This window comes from Protopterus annectens, chromosome 7.part0, assembly GCF_019279795.1.
Source record: "Protopterus annectens isolate FY-2018-M chromosome 7.part0, PAN1.0, whole genome shotgun sequence".
Lineage (NCBI taxonomy): Eukaryota > Metazoa > Chordata > Ceratodontiformes > Protopteridae > Protopterus > Protopterus annectens.
The window spans coordinates 1,683,147,526-1,683,166,258 of record NC_056739.1 but is presented as its reverse complement, the minus strand read 5'-3'; the positions used below and the strand labels follow the sequence as shown (position 1 = coordinate 1,683,166,258).

The following is an 18,733-nucleotide window of genomic DNA, read 5'->3' as shown; positions in this document are numbered from 1 at the left end:
AGATGAACAGTGGAACACATCCAGAGCTTCTGATCAACAGGAAACACCTTATTTATGAGGAAGCTGCCCAGCTGACATAACCACGACCATACTTTCTGCACAGACTGAAATACCCAAAATTTGTGATTCAAATCTGTATCCTATACTAAATATCTAAAACAACTGGCTAGATGAGTAGAACATAATTTATTACTATGCCAGCATACAACAGCCCCCTCTAGCAATCTGATTTGATGCTTACAAAGCCTAGAGGTGTTTATGACATGTTAGGATGTGACAGCCAAGACTGAAACTGATCAGTTGTGATGTCCAAGTTAAACAAAATAAAATCCCATTACAAATCCTCATCACCTGATTGCGGATATTCACAGGATTTTAAGCTCTTACTACTCCTGCATCAACAACTGGTTTGATGAGGTCTTAAAAGGAGGACTGCCATACTGAGACCAGTAAGTCTGACCTAGAAAAATTCTCCAAAAAAATAAAAAAAAAGAATGGGGTCCTCTCAAGACATTTACTAATAAGGATCAAAACAGCATATAACATAATTGAAAATATGTCACACTGTCACTGAAGCATAAGCAGGAAGTACAGCTGTGTACACTTACCACAAATGTATATGTTTGAGTGTATTCACTGTTGCAGTCCTGACTATAAGGATTTCCTATTGTGGAAGCCTTCAGGTGGCCCGACTACAAAATAAATGTCTTTCTGGTTCCCAGGCTGGGGGATGCCCTGACTTATGTCACTACTTTTGGGTGTAAAGGTAGCCAGCCTGCATCATGATTCCAGTGTTTTCTTGCCCTCAACTAGGAGGAGCTATAAGCAGATAGGAGGTATCCAAAAGAGAATCGGACATATGAAGGGTGTGCCAAGGAGGGGTTCCTTGGCCGAGTAGCAAATTAGAATCAACCTACATAGTAGACTGAGGGGGCTGATGGGAGGGAAAGAAGACTGCAACAGTGAATACACTCAAACATCTACATTTAGGGTAAGTGTACACAACTGTACTATATTCTTTGTGTTTCACTGTTGCAGTCCTGACTATTGGGAAGACTCACAAAGTTGAAAGGAAACAGGAAGGTGTCTAAAGGGAAGAGAGGATGCCCTGGAGGACAGCAGTGGCAAAGCCTGTGCTAGACCTGGTAGTGCTTGGTGAAAATATGCACTTACGACCAGGTGGCAGCCTCCAAGATGTCCTTTGTGGGAACACCCTCTAGAAAGGCAGTGGAAGTAGCAGTTGCCCTGGTGGAATGATATTTTATCCCTACTGGTGGCACTTTGCTGTGCGAGCTATAATGAAAGCAAATCCAGTGGGAAATATATTTCTAAATAGTTTGCTTACAAGCAGGCTTGCCCTCTTTTCCAGAGGCAAAGGTAATGAAAAGCTTATCGGTCTTACTCAAAGCTTTTGTCTTGTCCAGACAGAAACATGGCTGTCTGTGCAAAAGGAATGCAGAATTCTTTCCCTTTTGTTTTGTGGATTGGGGAAGAAGGTAGGGAGATGGATGGCCTGATTCAAAGAGGTGTCAGTGACCACATTAGGCATAAAGGAAGGATTGGTTCTCTGAGAGACCCTATCCCTGTAGAAGATAAGGAAAGGTTTCACTGCCATGAAGGTCTGCAACTCAGAAACCCTACTGGCTGAGATGACAGCCAGAAGAACTGTTTTCCATGTCAGGAACTTTGGGTCCACAGAAGCTGCTGGCTCAAAGGGAGGGCAAGGTCAGTTTCTCTAGCACACAATTAAGGTCTCAGGGAGGAGAAGGTTTCCTTCTGGGTGGTCAAATGTGGATTACTCCCCTAAGAAATAGTTTTAAGAGTGGATGGCAGGAAAATGTGAGGGTAAGAGGCCACATATGCTAGATAACCAGACCTGATGTGCTGAAGTTGAATCACTGCTCGTACACCAAGGATGCTGACTGAAGATTTATTCTTTACATGAACACAACACAGTAATAAATGGTTTAGCGCTTTCAACTGTATCACAGTCTTCCTCAGAACATTTAAAATACTACACATCCTCCTATATATACTCATCAACTAATTGATTAAATACATAATTATTTAAAAAGCCCGCCAAATCCTTAAAGGCATACATATCAATGCATGAGAATGTAAATATAAATATAAAAACATATACTGGGAATCCTCCACTAACATAAAAAATAGATGAAATCATTCTTAATTACTGATATGAGGTGCCATGATATATATGTGTATACTAAACTGTACATATAAAATCATTCTTATAAAACTATGCATATAAACATACATACATATATGCAATTACATATATAAGCTTCCTATAGCACATTAATATATGATATATAAAATAAATATCTAAAAGTACTGTACTAATTAAACTATTCTACCTATAATATGGTGTTATAAAACATGCTATCATCATCATAAATCAGTGAGTTGATAAACTGCATATATATGAAATCTAAAAGTATAACAAAATACATCTTACATTTAACCTATACAAGGGCTAAAAAAGGTTTAATACTTATAAATTCATTTAAGCCGGGTGTTCTGGTGGAATCAGTAAAGATTTGCCACCTACTTTCATACTGAGCCAGCTGCATTTTCCATTTTTAATGGTACATCTAAATGTGGAAGATGTCAACAGTGTAAATATATTAATGTAGCTAAGACTATTAAGTTGGATGATATTGGTCATACCACCATTAAATGTAGGACGGGTAATTGTAACACGAAACAGGTGGTATATATAGCGATATGTAAAAAATGCAACGCACATTATATAGGAAAAACAGAAAGACAGCTGAAAAAGCGAATATATGAACATCAATATAAAATACAGAAATGTGATACTAAAAATGCATTGTATAGACACATCTTAGACAAAGGGAATGACCATAGTTTTTTGTTTTTAGTTTTTTGTTTTCAATAATTGATCAGGTGACGAGTGTACCATATGGAGGGAATTGGAAAATGCAGCTGGCTCAGTATGAAAGTAGGTGGCAAATCTTTACTGATTCCACCAGAACACCCGGCTTAAATGAATTTATAAGTATTAAACCTTTTTTAGCCCTTGTATAGGTTAAATGTAAGATGTATTTTGTTATACTTTTAGATTTCATATATATGCAGTTTATCAACTCACTGATTTATGATGATGATAGCATGTTTTATAACACCATAGTTTAATTAGTACAGTACTTTTAGATATTTATTTTATATATCATATATTAATGTGCTATAGGAAGCTTATATATGTAATTGCATATATGTATGTATGTTTATATGCATAGTTTTATAAGAATGATTTTATATGTACAGTTTAGTATACACATATATATCATGGCACCTCATATCAGTAATTAAGAATGATTTCATCTATTTTTTATGTTAGTGGAGGATTCCCAGTATATGTATTTATATTTATATTTACATTCTCATGCATTGATACGTATGCCTTTAAGGATTTGGCGGGCTTTTTAAATAATTATGTATTTAATCAATTAGTTGATGAGTATATATAGGAGGATGTGTAGTATTTTAAATGTTCTGAGGAAGACTGTGATACAGTTGAAAGCGCTAAACCATTTATTACTGTGTTGTGTTCGTGTAAAGAATAAATCTTCAGTCAGCATCCTTGGTGTACGAGCAGTGATTCAACTTCAGCACATCAGGTTTGTTTACTTTGTTGGCTTCAATTCGTGTGGTTCACATATGCTAGATGGCAGAGACATGGATTTTAATGGGAGAATGAGATAGTCCCTGATTCAACAGGCCAATCAGGTAATCCAGGATACTGGAAATGTGCTGATTTTGAGTCTAGGTTGATCTTTGCACCAAAGAGAAAATCTCTTCCACTTAGCTTAGTAGGATTTTCTGGTGCTAGGCCTATGTCTAGCACCATTTTACTTAGGCTAACACCATTGTGGTTTGTTGTGCAATCATCCATGCTGCAGACTGGGGTGTGTACAATGTTTCCCTCATTCTGGGTGAGGAGATCTAATCAGGTAATCCAGGATACTGGAAATGTGCTGATTTTGAGTCTAGGTTGATCTTTGCACCAAACAGAAAATCTCTTCCACTTAGCTTAGTAGGATTTTCTGGTGCTAGGCCTATGTCTAGCACCATTTTACTTAGGCTAACACCATTGTGGTTTGTTGTGCAATCATCCATGCTGCAGACTGGGGTGTGTACAATGTTTCCCTCATTCTGGGTGAGGAGATCTACTCTCTGAGGGAGCAGCTGTGGGCTCTGGTTGGCGAGTTCCAGTCTGGCGCTATAAGAATTGCTCTGGGACCTTATCTTGAGCAGAATCCGAGGAAGAAGGGGTATGGGGAAATACATAAATGAAAAGCTTTGTCCAAGGGAAGGAGAAGGCATCTGTTTTCCAAGTTGTCTCCTGTTTTCTCCTGGTACAGAATTTTTGCAGGTGTGCATTCTCTGGATGCAGAGAGGTCCACCTATGGAATTCTCCATGTTTGAGTTAAGGTCTTAAGATTTTTGGGTGAAATGCCACTAGTGAGGGTCTATCAAGTTTCTGCTGAGATCGCCTGCCAGAGCATTTTGAACTCCTGGAAGGTATTGTGCTATCAGGTGAAATCCTATAGACTGAGCTATTTCCCAGACTTGCACTGCTAGTTGGCAAAGGGGATAAGAACGTGTCACTCTCTATGTACCACATAACTGTGGTATTGTCTGTCTTGATTAAGAGGACACCTGGGGCCCAGTTTTACTTGAAGGCTAATAGGCCCTTTAATATTGTCATGAGTTCCTTCCAGTTGATGTGTCCATGGATCCAGAATCCCACTTCCCCTGGGTTTAAGTTCTGGAAGTGAGCCCCCCCATGCTGTGTCTGAGGCAACTGTGGTTAGGGTTTGAGCCTGAGGGGAGATTTTGAAGGGGAGGCCCCAATTCTGGGAGCAAGCTTACACCGACCATGTGACCTCTGTTTTGAGGCGGGGGATCTTGGTCTCTAGGGACTGTAAAGCTCTGGCACCAGACATTCTTCAGGTACCACTGGAGTTTCTTCATATGTAACCAAACAAAATGGGTCACAATACATTACAAAAATAACAGTCTTTATATACAAATCAATTATAGCAATTATTCAATTAATCAAACAATTAACCTCAAAAATGGAGGGAAAAAGCTTTTAAATCATTTTAAATGACTCATATATTTTCTTATCATACATACCCAATATATTAATTTAATTCCCAAAATTACTAAAAACTTTAGTATTAAATATTATATATCTCTCATAATATAATATAATTTCTTATAATGTGAATTATGAATTGCAAAATACAATGAAATATTAACATGCAAATTGAACATTATTGCATTTTACCAATTTGAACAATAAATTAATTCTTCAAATACCCAATTCTAAATTCAAGCCAAAAGGCCTTAATGTCTTAAACTTCAGAATCATCCTAGTTTCAAGTTCTAACAATTTATCACAAATATTATCACCCTTTGTGCAATGAGGTTTGCCTAATATACTAAATTTTAAACTGTCAGATTTTCCCTCATGTATCTCACAAAATGCTTGACTAAATACACTTGAATTCCTAATGTCCCTTAAGTGTTCTAAGATTCTCAGTCTCACCATTCTTTTAGTTTGCCCAATGTACCACATATTATGACAACTGCACCCTAATATATAAACAACACCACTAGATCTGCAGTTAAAGTAATGCATGGTGTTAAATGGATCTGATGTTAATAATTCTGTCACAAATACTACAAGAATTACATCTAAAAGAACCAACATTTGAAGCATAATCCATTCTTTTGGTAAAAAGGTTATTATTTAATATTTCTTTTAAGTTCTTTCCTTTTTATGAAAATATGATTATCGTGGAAAAAAATTTATTTAGTCCGGTTTGAAAAGCATTTTATAAGAAATTATTATATATTATGAGATATATAATATTTAATACTAAAGTTTTAGTAATTTTGGGAATTAAATTAATATATTGGGTATGTATGATAAGAAAATATATGAGTCATTCATTTTGAGGTTAATTGTTTGATTAATTGAATAATTGCTATAATTGATTTGGTCCTACTGGCTGTTTGGTGTGTTTCTTCATATGTAGTCTGGCAAGGGGAACCATGAGGAAGCTTGAGGCCATACATCAGAGGGCCTGAAGAAATTCCCTTGCTGAGATGCAGCTTCTCAACTGGATCCTGTGGAAGAAACTGATCAGGAAGGAGACTTTTTTCTGGAGGGAGGAAAGACTTTTGGAGAGAGGCATCCAGAAGTGCCTCCAAGGAGTCCAGAAGTGCCCCCAGGAAGACAATCATTTTTGCTTGTGAAGTGTGGGACTTCTGTAGGTTCACTGTGAACCCCAGTGAAAAAAGGAGGTCCAGGGTGAATTTGAGATCCTTGAGGAGCTTGGGCCAATCTGTGGCCTGTATGAGGTAGTCGTTCATGTAAGGATAGGTCTGTATCCCTCTGGTTCTGCAGAAGGCTACTGCTGGTGCTAGGCACTTTGCGAACACTCTTGGTGCTGTATATAAGCCAAAGGACAGTGAGGAAAACTGACGGTGTCTGAATCCTCTCCTGAAGTGAAGAAATCTTCTGTAGGACTCCTGAATAGGGATGTGCACATAAGCATCTTTTAGGTCTAGACAGACCATGAGAGCATGGGGGATATGATGGGCAGCAGTTTTAGGAGTATTAACATTTTGAACTTTGGCACTAAGAATAACTGATTGAGGTTGGACAGATCCAAAATGGCACACCAACAGCCTTCCTTTCTGGTGACCAGGAAGAGACTGGAATAGAATCCTTTTCCCTACTGGGCAGTGTGAACTGGTTCTACTGCTCCCTGTGAACACAGTATCTGGATTTGAGCCAAAGCCTTTTTTTATTTTTTTTTTTTATTTTGGGGGACATCTGGATAACCTGAGTATTTTAAAAGCTCTTTGAGAGTGAGCTTGTAACCATTTGCAATAATGTCTAGAACTCATCTGTCTGAGGTGATGAGGGTTCAGGTATGTTTGGAAAGAGACAGCCTTCCTTCTAACTTTGGGGGGGGGTAGCAGAGGGGCGGTTGAATCATTGCTGCTCTCTGGATGTGGTTTGGGATCTAGAACTCCCTTGCCTAGGTGCCTCTAAGGCCCACTGCCTGCCCCTTTGTGACTGTTGCCTCTTTCTGAGTGGCCTATCCCTTTGAGGTTTCCCCTGCCTACTCCTAGGCTGGGTGGGAAAGGACTAGTGTTTGTCTGGAAAATTTGTGCTGAACCTGGGTAGCTGTACTTGGAAGAAATCTTTTACTGTCTGCATTGTCTTAGCCTTATCCTCCATTTTTAAAGACTTCTTCTGCCTTGGGCCCAAACAGAATTTCCTTGTCAAGGGGGACATCCAACTGGCTGGACGTGACATGTTTCAGAAGAGTTTGCTGTCGGAGCCAAGCAGGTCTCTTGGCTCTCCTAATAATAGATCCAGTAGTAGCTGCTCTGCAAGATGCTTCCATGACATCATAGCCACAATGGAGGGAATGTTCATAGGTTCATAGGTTCATACTAGGCTATCTGCCCTAGGGCATTTATAAGCCTAGCCAGAGTGTGTGTGGCTTTCACCACCCCTTAGGATGAGAATACTATACCCATTAGTTTGCTGTGCCTCTGTCCAGCAGTGATACAGAGATGATTCCCGGGGTAAACCTACGATCTCCCATCCACTCGTCAAGATTTCTCTTGAACAGAGTCAGTGAGGGGCTCTGCCTCACATGGACTGGGATTCTGTTCCATAGTGTAGGGAGTCTCTGGGTGATGAATCTGTCCCTCCAGCATGTCCTATTTATATCCGTGTTGAGGTTTAAGTTTCTTGCTCGTGGCTCTGGTGGATTTGGATTTTTGAGGTGGAGCATGTCCATTAATTCCGGGTTGGACAGGGCCTTGTATGTCAGGCACAGATCACCTCTGAGCAGGCGGTATGCGACTGAATAGAGCTGGAGTTTCTTCAGTCGGGCATCGTATGACATATGTTTGAGCCCCTTTATCCTTTTGGTGAGGAACTTTTGGGGTCTTTCCAACTGCTGCAGGTGTCGGGTAAGGTACATTCCGAATGGGGCATTGTACTCAATCATTGGTCTGATAAGTGAAGAGTACAGGGGTACAATGACCTCTCCTGATCTGGATGTGAATCCCTTCATGATCAGGTGGGCAATGTAGAAGGTCTTCCTAACCACTTTGGCAATGTGAGTGTCAAAAGAGAGGTTACTGTCAACTTGGGTCCCCAGGTCCCTGATAACCTCTTCCGTGTTTAATGGATTACCACCTATGTGGTAATTAGGTTACCTTGTTTTTCCCAAAGGGTATGACTATACATTTTTGGCATTTAGCTTAAGGCCATGGCTCTGGCACCAGTTATCCATTTCTATGAGACCTTTCTGGAGGATGTCTGTGTCTGATGGAGTGTCAATTATGGTGCCCAGTTTGCAGTCATCTGCAAATTTTGTCAGCCACAATCCTCCTATGTTTGCCTGCACTTCAGAAAAATAAATGCCGAACAAGAGGGGGCCCAGGACTGAGCCCTGTGGGACACCGCTCGTGACCGGCTTAGAGTCTGACATGGCACCAGCAACTCTAACCCTGTGTGTTCTGTCCTTGAACCAGTTTGCAACCCATCTTGTGACATATGGGTTTACATCTAAGCTGGTGAGCTTTTCTATGATGTCCGAGTGGGGTACTGTGTCGAACGCTTTTGCTAGGTCAAGGTAGGCTGTGTGAACTGCCTTACCCTCATCAATGGCCTTAGTGACTGTTTCGAAAAAGTCGACCAAGTTCAAGAGGCAGGATCTGCCCTTGACAAAGCCAAATTGGGTAGGATCCAGTGTCTGTAGGTCCCCAATGTCTTTATTTATGAGTTCCATTATAATCTTCTCCATAGCTTTGCAGACAAGGCTCGTCAAGCTTATGGGGCGGTAATTTCCAGGGTCCGTAGAAGCACCGCCTTTGTGGAGTGGGACCACAGTTGCCGTACGCCATTCTTTGGGTACGTATCCTGTAGTAAGGCTAAGATTAAACAGCAGCCTTATGTGTGGGTTTAGTTCCTCATTGAGTTAGGTAGCACACAGCCGGGGACACCGTCCGGTCCCATTGATGCTGTGTTTTTTGCTTTAGAGAGAGCAGCTCTCACCTGGGTATCTGAGATGTTTGGGAGGCTAGACTCTGGTGGGATAGATATTTCTCCTTTTGGGGGGGAGGGAGCGGAGAAATTTGCACTGAACCTGTCTGCCAGTATGTTGGCAATGTCTGTGGGTTCAGTGATTTTTGTATCTTTTTGGACTAATTCTGAGCATATCTGGGAGTTTCCACCCAGGTTTCTAACATAGCTAAAGAAGGCCTTATGATTGTCTTTTGTGTCATTAGCGATTTTTCTCTCAAAGTTGGCCTTGGATGATTTTATGAGTGATCGTAGTTTTTTGCTAGTATTGATCAGAGATGCCTTCCCTTTTAGGGATTTTGCTCTGTCATGTAGTAGCTTTCTCCTCTTGTTGTAGAGTTTGTTTATGGCTGGGGTCCACCAGACCGGCGCCTGCCTTTGGTGGAAAGGGTCTTGATTTTATTAGGGATTGCTTGATCCATACATTCCTGGAGGTGCTCATAGAAGGCATTTGTAAGGGTTTCAGCATCGTGGGTTGTGGTTTCCACTGGCTCGGGCGCCTTGAAGGATACCACTCCAGTCTTAAGAAGTGTGAAGTTTGCTTTTGAGAAGTTCTTCACTGTGGTCTTTTGCTGGGGTGGGGGCGGGATGTGGATCTCCAGTGAGATTAATTTATGGTCTGATCTCACCAATGAGGGATATACTTCGGTGTGGAGCATTTTGTCCCCATGTTTGTGATGATCAGGTCTAGTATATTTTCTCCTCTTGTGGGAATGGTGACTAGGTGTTCCATAGCATTTGAGTTTATGAACTCCAGGAACCTTTGGGCTAGGGTGTTGGGGCTTGAGTAATGTTCCCAGTCTATGTTTGGGTAGTTGAAGTCACCCAATATGATGGTGTTTGGAGAGACATTCATACTCTCCAGTGTCTTCAGGAAGGCTGTGTGGGTTTCCTGAGTTTGAGAAGGTGGTCTGTAGCATGTTACAAACTGTAGGGCAGTTTTACCTATGGTTAATTGCACCTGGATGGTCTCCGATGCTTCGTACTTTGCCACTAACCTGGAGGTGTGGGTATCCTTTATGAATATGGATACTCCCCCTCCTTTTGTGGTTCGGTCCGGATTTTGGGGCCGGAATGCATGATATGAGGTATAACCTGATAGTGCTGGGGTGCTCTCAGGAGCCTTGAACCAGGTTTCAGTCACAGCACAGACATCGATGTTCTCCATACTGAGGAGGGCTTCGAGGGCGTGCATCTTGAGGTTTAGACTTCTGGCATTGAGCAGTATTAACCTTAGTTTTTCTCCATTTTTGTTTTCTAGGGCGGTAGGTTTATCATTTGAGCCTTGCCTAAAAAAGGCACTATGGGGGTGGCAAGAGCCTTTGCCAATATCCGGAGGCCCAGGGGTGACAGGTGCAAGCCGTCCCTTGCGAAGCAGCGTGGCTCGTCGAGCATGTCATCCCAGGCAGACAGACATTGGATCCCCTTAGAATGACACCAGTAATTAAGCCAATTATTAAAGCTGATCATTTTGTCTCTGTATTGTGGCATCATTCTTGGTGAGGGTAGGATACTGCTCAGGGTCAGGGTCATACCGGCCTGGGCTACATAATCTGAGAGCTCCTCTATGTCTCTTTTCATGTAGTCCAGGGAGGTGCCTCAGGTCGTTCACACCGGCATGGACAATGACTGAGTCATACTTGTACTTGCTGTGGAGTGACCTGAGTGCTTGTGTTATGTGGCGGATTCTAGCGCCTGACAGGCAGCTTACTGTGATCTTTTCCTTGTTCAGTCTGGTGAGTGGGACGTCAGTGTGTCTGACTATGGAGTCACCTATAACAAGTGTGTCTGGCATTGTGTTTGGCCTTAAGGGCTGTGACTGTTTAGCACACTGACTTTGAGAACTATGTGTTGCATGTCTTATGTCTTTATCTACCTGAGCACTGGAATGACAGAGGTCAGTCAATTCTTTTGCGAGATTTTTGTCTTCAAGGGTGGAGGCCTTTTATTTAGGCTGTTCTAGTATAGTCTGTTGGTACTTAATCATATGGAATTGACAGCTTAGGGCCCTCATGGCAAGGGTGGCAGATGTATAAACGTTCTTGTCAAACCTTTCAAGTTCCTTGCTCTCTCTGTCTGTAGGAAGCAGGTTCGTAGAGGAACTGGCTCTGGTGCCTTTTGGTCCTGGAGTGATAACTTCAGGGTCAGCAGTAAGGTTTTTGTAAAGATATTTATAGGAATCATGGACCCTGTAAAACCAGCCTGGCTTACATGGGGCAGGTGGGGGGAGTCAAGTTTAAAGGAAAATTCCTGGAAGACATCTTCTACTACTTCCAGAATGGGGGGATAACCACTGGGTTATGTTCAGGTAAGTCCAGGAATTTCCTAACCCTCTTTTTTGTCTGTGGATAGTCCTGAGCTTCCCACTGAAAATGCTGCCTCATGACATGGAGGGTCTCTCCAAAAGAGAAATCCTCAGGAGGTGAGGCTGAAGGTAGGATTTCCTCAGAGTCTTGAGTCCTCACAGGAGATAAAGAAAGGGCCCTTCTCAGACCCAGAGTCCTCAACTTCAGAATCTTCCTCAGAAGGAAATTGAGGATCATCTCTTTTCCCAGAAGTAATCCCTGGATCTTGCCTAGATCTGACAATGGAGAGCAGGTCCACTACTAACCTGATTAAATCCTGCTGTGACTCCTGAGAAATGGAGCTGGAGGGCCTGACTGAAGGCCTAGGGACAGAGGCTTTCTAAGGGGTGGCTAAGACTTTAGTCCTAAGGGCATCTGACACCCTGATGCCTGTCTCCTGAGATTGAAGTTAATGCAACGGAGCTGGCTTAGGCCAAGGCCGGATTGCTGAATCTCTAGGAGGAACATGCTCCTTAGAAGTCAAGGCCTGCAGAGCAGCCCTGGACCCAACCAACGAGCCAATGTCAGTGGCTTGTGTAGCTGTGGATGGAGCCAACTGTCAGACTCCAAAAGGGTCTCGACAGAGGCCCGAGTCACTAGATCAGAAATAGAAGGGGGCTGCAAAAGCACTTCACCTTGTTCAACAATTACAAGCCTGGAGGGAGAAGCAGGCTGTGACTAGTTATCATCTGATGACCGAAGCTTTTGTTTCTTTTCTTTCTTTTGCTTAGACAGACCAGATTCGGTATGTCTGACAGATGCCATGGAAGCCGAGTGAGAAGACTGCTGGCCAGGGAACTTGGTGTGAAATTCTGCCCTATGCCTAATTTTTCTAGCATTGAAATGTGTATAAAACCAGTAACCAGTGACATCATGATCTGGGCCTAGGCAAATAACACAAAAGGAATGAAAGTCTCTGTGTAGGATCTGCCTTCCACAATGGAGACAGTTGTTTACTTTATCTGACAAAAGCAAAGGAAAGAAAGTTTCCCTCAATGAGGTACTTATCTTGTCCAATGACACCTCTCTCTGGTGTAGACAGACCGACACACTTGAATACAGCTGTGGGCTCCATGGCAAGAAAACACTGGTATCATGACACGGGCTGGCTACCTTTACACCCAAATGTACTGACGTTGGTCAGGGCATCCACCAGTCTTGAAGTTGGAAAGAAATTTCTCTGATAGTTGGGGCCAGCTGAGGGCTTTCACGGCAGGAAATGTCAATAGTCAGGGCTGCAACAGTGAAACATGAAGATCACTGGTTTTCCATTTGGACTGTCAAAAAGTACAGTTTTGTACCTACCATAAATGTAGATGTCCGATAGGCATGCATCTGCAGTCCTTACAAATGGGTTGTCCTGTCGTCAGGCAGCCCTTCGGTCGGCCGGATTCCAAAGTCTGGGTCTGGCCTCGGCTGGTGTCGCACTTCACCCGACGTCATAGCGGCAGTTCTTCGTGTATAAAGGCATCAGCCGACGCCATTTTCCTCAGTGTTTCTTGCCCCAGATGCCAGGTGCCCTCTAGGAAGGCTAAATTTGGATAAATGCAAATGGTTCCAAATAGTAGAGAGCAAACAAAAATAAGCATGTATGTACATATATACAAACAAATACACCATAATAGATTCCCCCAGCTAGCTACAAGATGGGCAAATACCCTAGGAGTACCACAGAGGGGAAGGAGGGTGGGTAATCCTGACTGCAGATGCATGCCTATCGGACATCTACATTTATGGTAGGTACAAAACTGTACTATGTCCTTCAAGGATGCATCTGCAGTCCTTACAAATGGGTAGAATACCATAGCCAAACTGGGAGAGGAGGAGAAATAAGATTATGGTGTAGTTAAGATCCCTTGCAAAACAGCAGAGTCAAAGCCTGCTCGGGATCTGGAGTATAAAGGTAAATTATAATGCTTGGCAAATGTATGCACGGAGCTCCAAGTAGCAGCCTCTAAAATGTCTTTGGTAGCCACTCCTCGTAAAAAAGCTGTGGTAGTGGCTGTTGCCCTTGTAGAGTGAGGCCTGATGTTTTCTGGAGTTTTCTTCCCATGGTAGGAGTAACAAAATCTAATGCAATTTCCTATCCACTTAGAGATGGTCTGTTTTGAAATTGCTTTTCCTTCCATTCCTGTTGCATATGCTACCAGTAGTTGGTCAGTTTTTCTATTGCCCTTGGTCCTGTCCAGGTAGTAGCGTAGTTGTCTATGTACATCCAAGGTATGCAACAGTCTTTCCCCCCTGTTCTGTGGGTTGGGGAAGAATGTAGGTAGATGGATAGCTTGATTTAAAGATACCCTGGAGACCACCTTTGGCATAAAAGTAGGATTTGTTCTCATGGACACTCTATCTTGATGGAAGATCAGGAAGGGCTGTACTGCCATTAATGCCTGTAGCTCAGATACCCTTCTTGCTGAAGTGATTGCAAGCAGGAAAGCAGTTTTCCATGATAAGTATTGTAAGTCTGTTTACTTTATCTGACAAAAGCAAAGGAAAGAAAGTTCGAAAGGAGGGAGTGTCAACTTTTCTAGCACGAAGTTCAAGTCCCACGCTGGCAATGGTGCCTTCCTAGGTGGTTTTACATTTTTAATTCCTCTCAGAAACTGCCTGAGCAGAGGATGTGAGAAGACTGGAGGATCAAAGTTGTATTCTGCTAAAATAGCTGATGCATGAATCTTAATGGAAGAATAGGACAGGCCGTTGTGGAAGAGCTCTGCCAAGTATTCCAGGATGTTAGCTATGTTTACCAGTGACACATTTTCTCCCTTTGTAGTACTCCAAATGTGATATCTTTTCCATTTTGCTGAATAATTTTTTCTTGTTGAGGGTCTGCGAGCCTCCAAGATAATGTCTTTAACCCTTTGGGATAAATTTGGGTTATTTGGTCTTATGCAATGTTCCAGGCAGTCAGCTGCAGTGTTTTCAGGTTTGGATGCAGGGTGTTGTAGTTGTTCTGTGTTAACAGTAAGGGAACTAGAGGTAGAGTCCATATTTGTTCCCGAGACATGCTCCTCAGTAATGGGTACCAATGTTGCCTTGGCCAGTCTGGAGCTATCAGGATGATCCTTGGACGGTCCTCTTTGATTTTCAATAGCACCTTGTGCATCAAAGGAAGTGGTGGGAATGCATATGCTGTCAGGTTTTTCCAACTGAAAGATAGGGAGTCCACTTTCCAAGCAAGTGGGTGGTACGTCCTTGTGCAGAATTTCTTCAGTTGGTGATTGCGTGGGGATGCAAATAAGTCTATTTCTGGTAGCCCCCACTGTCTTGTAATGGTTTTGAAGATGTCCGGATGCAGCATCCATTCGTGGGCATCCGTGGCAGTTCTGCTTAGTATGTCTGCTAGAATGTTTTCTTTTCCTGGCACAAAAATTGCTTGTAACTGGATGTTGAAGCTCAGGGCCACATTCCAGAGGTCCATTGCCATCCGGCATAGAGGGTACGATGTGTGCCTCCCTGTTTGTTGATGCACCACATAATTGTGGTGTTGTCTTCCTTATCAACAGTGGACCTTGTTGAAGAAATGGTCTGAATGTCTGAATTGCCAGTTTTACTGCCAGCATTTCCTTTTGATTTATGTGTAGGTGCAGCTGGTCTTGAGTCCATAAGCCTTGTATGCACTTGTCCAGCATGTGCGCCCCCCCAACCGAGGTCTGAGGCATCCGTTGTGATTGTCTGGCTTGGTTGAGTGCTGTGGAAGGGCAGTCCTTTGTTTGATTGACAGGCCTGAGCCCACCATTGGAATTCTTGTTTCAGGCATGGGATTATTTGAATTTGGGTTTCTAGGCTGTGCTTGTGCTGAGACCATAAATTCCTTAGGTACCACTGTAACTTTCTCATATGTAGTCTGGCATGTGGAACCAATATTATGCAGGATGCCATGTAACCCAAGGCTTGCAGGACTTTTCTTGCTGTTAGCTGGTTCTGCTTCGTTAATGCCAAGAAGTAGAGAGGGAGTTGCTCCTGTTTTTCTACTGTTAGGAATGCCATTTGTCTTGTTGTGTCCAGTTCTGCACCCAAAAAGGTTATCCTTTGGGATGGTGTCAGCCTTGACTTTTTTATATTGACTGTGTATCCCAGGGCTTGCAGTAGATAAATGACCCTTTTCAAGTCTTCTGTTAGTTTGTTTTTGTTGTCCGCTTGTAACAGGCAGTCGTCCAGGTAAGGGTAGATTTGGATTCCCTGAAGCCTACAATGAGCAATTACTGATGCCAGGCATTTCGTGAACACTCTGGGCGCAGTAGATAAGCCAAAGGGCAATGCTGAGAATTGATAATGCTCTGATCCTGCAAGAAATCTGAGGTATCTTCTGCAATTTGGTCATATGGGGACGTGCATGTATGCCTCCTTGAGATCTAGAGTTACCAGCCAAGACTCCTTGCCCAGCATGGGAAGAAGCTGCTGTAGGGTCAGCATTTTGAATTTTGGGACAATGAGGAATGTGTTTAAAGCGGACAGGTCGAGAATAGGTCTCCATTGGTTTTCTTTTCTTGGTACCAGGAAGAGACTGGAGTAAAATCCCTGTCCTTGCTCCATAGATGGTACCTTTTCTACAGCTCTCATGCTTAGTAAGTGAGTTATTTGTTTTAGAGCTTCTGCCTTTTGATTTGGAGGTAGGTTTGGCATTCCTCTCTTCCTTGGTAGAGTATGGAAGTGAAACCTGTAACCTTGGTCTATTGTCTGCAAAATCCACTTCTCTCCTGTGATGTAATGCCAGTTTACTGAAAATAAGGCTAGCTTCCTGCCTAAGGGTGCTTCTAGTTGTTCCCTGGTAGGTGGTGCCAGAGCCAAGTCACTGTGATTGTCCTGTAGTAGTGGTGGTGGCTGTATCTGTGGCTGTACCTCGCTGGTTGTTAGCCTGCCACTGACGTCCCCTGTAGGCACCTCTGGATTGACCTCTGCCTCTTGAGCGCCTGTTTCTGCCTCTCTGAGCTCTGGAGGTGTCTGGAAAGGACCAATTTTTGGAGGGCCAATTCCTGCTAAACCTTGGAGGTTGGACCTGTAAGAAATCTTTCACTGTCTGGACAGATTTTGCCTTCTCTTCCATCTTCTTCAGCACCTGTTGTGCAGGAGAGCCAAACAAATTGATCTTGTCCATGGGAGCATCTAGTAGCTTTGATTTGACATGATCTGGTAAGGCCTGCTCTTTCAACCATGCATGTCTTCTGATCACTGTGCCAGTCATGGCTGATCTAAAGGAAGCTTCCAGTGCATCATAGCCGCATTTTAAGGAATGATTACTGACCTGCTGAATGTTATGTACCATTTCCTGAACAGATTTTTTGTCTAATGGTTCATCTGAGGACAGCTTTTTAGTTAACTGGTCTAACATAAATTCTTGATACTGAATCATGTGGAATTGACAGTTCAAGGCCCTAGCTGAAAGAGTAGCAGAAGTGTAAACTTTTTTACCCCATCTCTCTAAGGACCTGGATTCCCTTTCAGAGGGGAGGGGGTTTTTGGCAGAGGTAGCTGCTACAGCCTTAGGTCCCTGGGAGATAGTTTCGGGATCTGCAAAGGAAGCCTTATACAAATGATAATGTGTGTCCGGGACCCTGCAGTACCTATCGGGCTTAGCAGGGGCCGGAGGAAGAGAATCAGGAGCAGTACAAGCATCATTAAAAGCATCATCCACAACAGTAAGTACTGGAGGAATGGCTAAAGGCCTATGCTGTGGCAAATGCAGGAAGGTTCTAAGCCTTTTCCTAGTGTCTGAAAAATCCTGGCCCTGCCATTGAAATTGTTCCCTCATAGCATGCAAGGTTTCCCCAAAAGAAAATTCCTCAGGCGGAGAGGCAGAAGGAATGGACTCTTCTGCATCAGAGTCCTCATAAGAAGAAAAGGGGGCCTCTGGAGGGTTTGAATTATCTGATTCATCAGAGGAGCCATCTGAAGAAACTGGCTCAGGGGGCTCTACTCTAGTCCTCTTCTCTGGAGGTGGGTGAGAGGCCCTGTCTGGATGTGGTTGGGATCCCCGGATCAAAGAAATGAGATCCTCTGCTAGACTAAGCATTTGTGAACTAGAACTGGGCCTGTGAGAGGGGGTCTTAGCAGGCACAGTTTTGGTAGTTTTTGCTGCTTTAGCCCTGGCAAAGGCCTTAATCGACATGGATGCAGGAGGCCTAGCAGCTCCACGTGCAGGGGTAGAAATATCCAAAGGGATAGTATCGGATAAATCCTGTGAACCTGCAAGAGCAGGTGGGATTTCAGTAGCAGATTCAGCCAAGCTGGATGAGGCCTCGGTAAGTGGCAAGTTTTCGGCCGAAGGAAGAACCGTGGACTCTTTCAGCCGAAACCGAGACACTTGCGGTTGGCTTAACCGCGGTTTCGGCCGAAACCGCGGACCGCGAGTGTCGGTCCTTTTCCTTGCGTTTTTTAGAAATTTGCGTAGTCGGAGGATCCGACGGCATAATGTAAGCAAAATCGGAGCCGAAAAACTCTTCAGCAAATTCCGACCGACGTCTAAGCGTTCGTCGGTTGAAAGAAGCACAGGCTAAACAAGCTGCTACGTCGTGGTCTGGGCCTAAGCAAGGTAAGCAGTAAGAGTGGAAATCTTTATGAGGTATTTGTTTCCCACAAGTTAAACAGTTATTCACTTTTTCTGACATCGGCTGAGGCAAGAAAGAGTCCCCAACGGGGTACTTAGCTTTTTAGAAGTCTTCGGTAGTAGTAGAAGTATTCGGTAGTAGTAATCTCTGGTTCTGACCGACCGGCACTTGCGAACAGCTTCTGCTTCGGGCGCCACGCGGCAAGAAAGACTGAGGAAAATGGCGTCGGTTGATGCCTTTATACCCGAAGAACTGCCGCTATGACGTTGGGTGAAGTGCGACACCAGCCGAGGCCAGACCCAGACTTTGGAATCCGGCCGACCGAAGGGCTGCCTGACGACAGGACAACCCATTTGTAAGGACTGCAGATGCATCCTTGAAGGACATACTGGGAATTTTACATAATTTAATATTGTAGGCCAGAGCACTCATTCACCAGAGTCTATATTTTTTATCATATTTACTACTTATAATACTGTCAGCTTGTCTTATTGACTGTTTAGAATTTGTTTTAATTTTGCTTACATACAGATGCAATAGAAAATTATAATGAAATCACAGAAACGGATGGCAATTAAATTTAAAAAACATGGTTATAACTCCCAGATTTCACCTCATGAAAAACAAATTGAGTGTCCATGAGTAAATGTTATACACAGCTTTTCATGTAA

The 18,733-nt window shown here is 43.1% G+C and overlaps 1 protein-coding gene across 1 annotated transcript in view; it reads right to left on the bottom strand.

The window, feature by feature from the left end:
• ABHD2 (abhydrolase domain containing 2, acylglycerol lipase) overlaps positions 1-18,733 on the bottom strand; it is a 1,158,770-nt gene that overhangs the window by 634,402 nt on the left and 505,635 nt on the right. Inside the window, 1 exon segment of the mRNA XM_044078196.1 lies at positions 18,150-18,243. Within this exon segment, the coding sequence (XP_043934131.1) occupies positions 18,150-18,243 (94 nt within the window).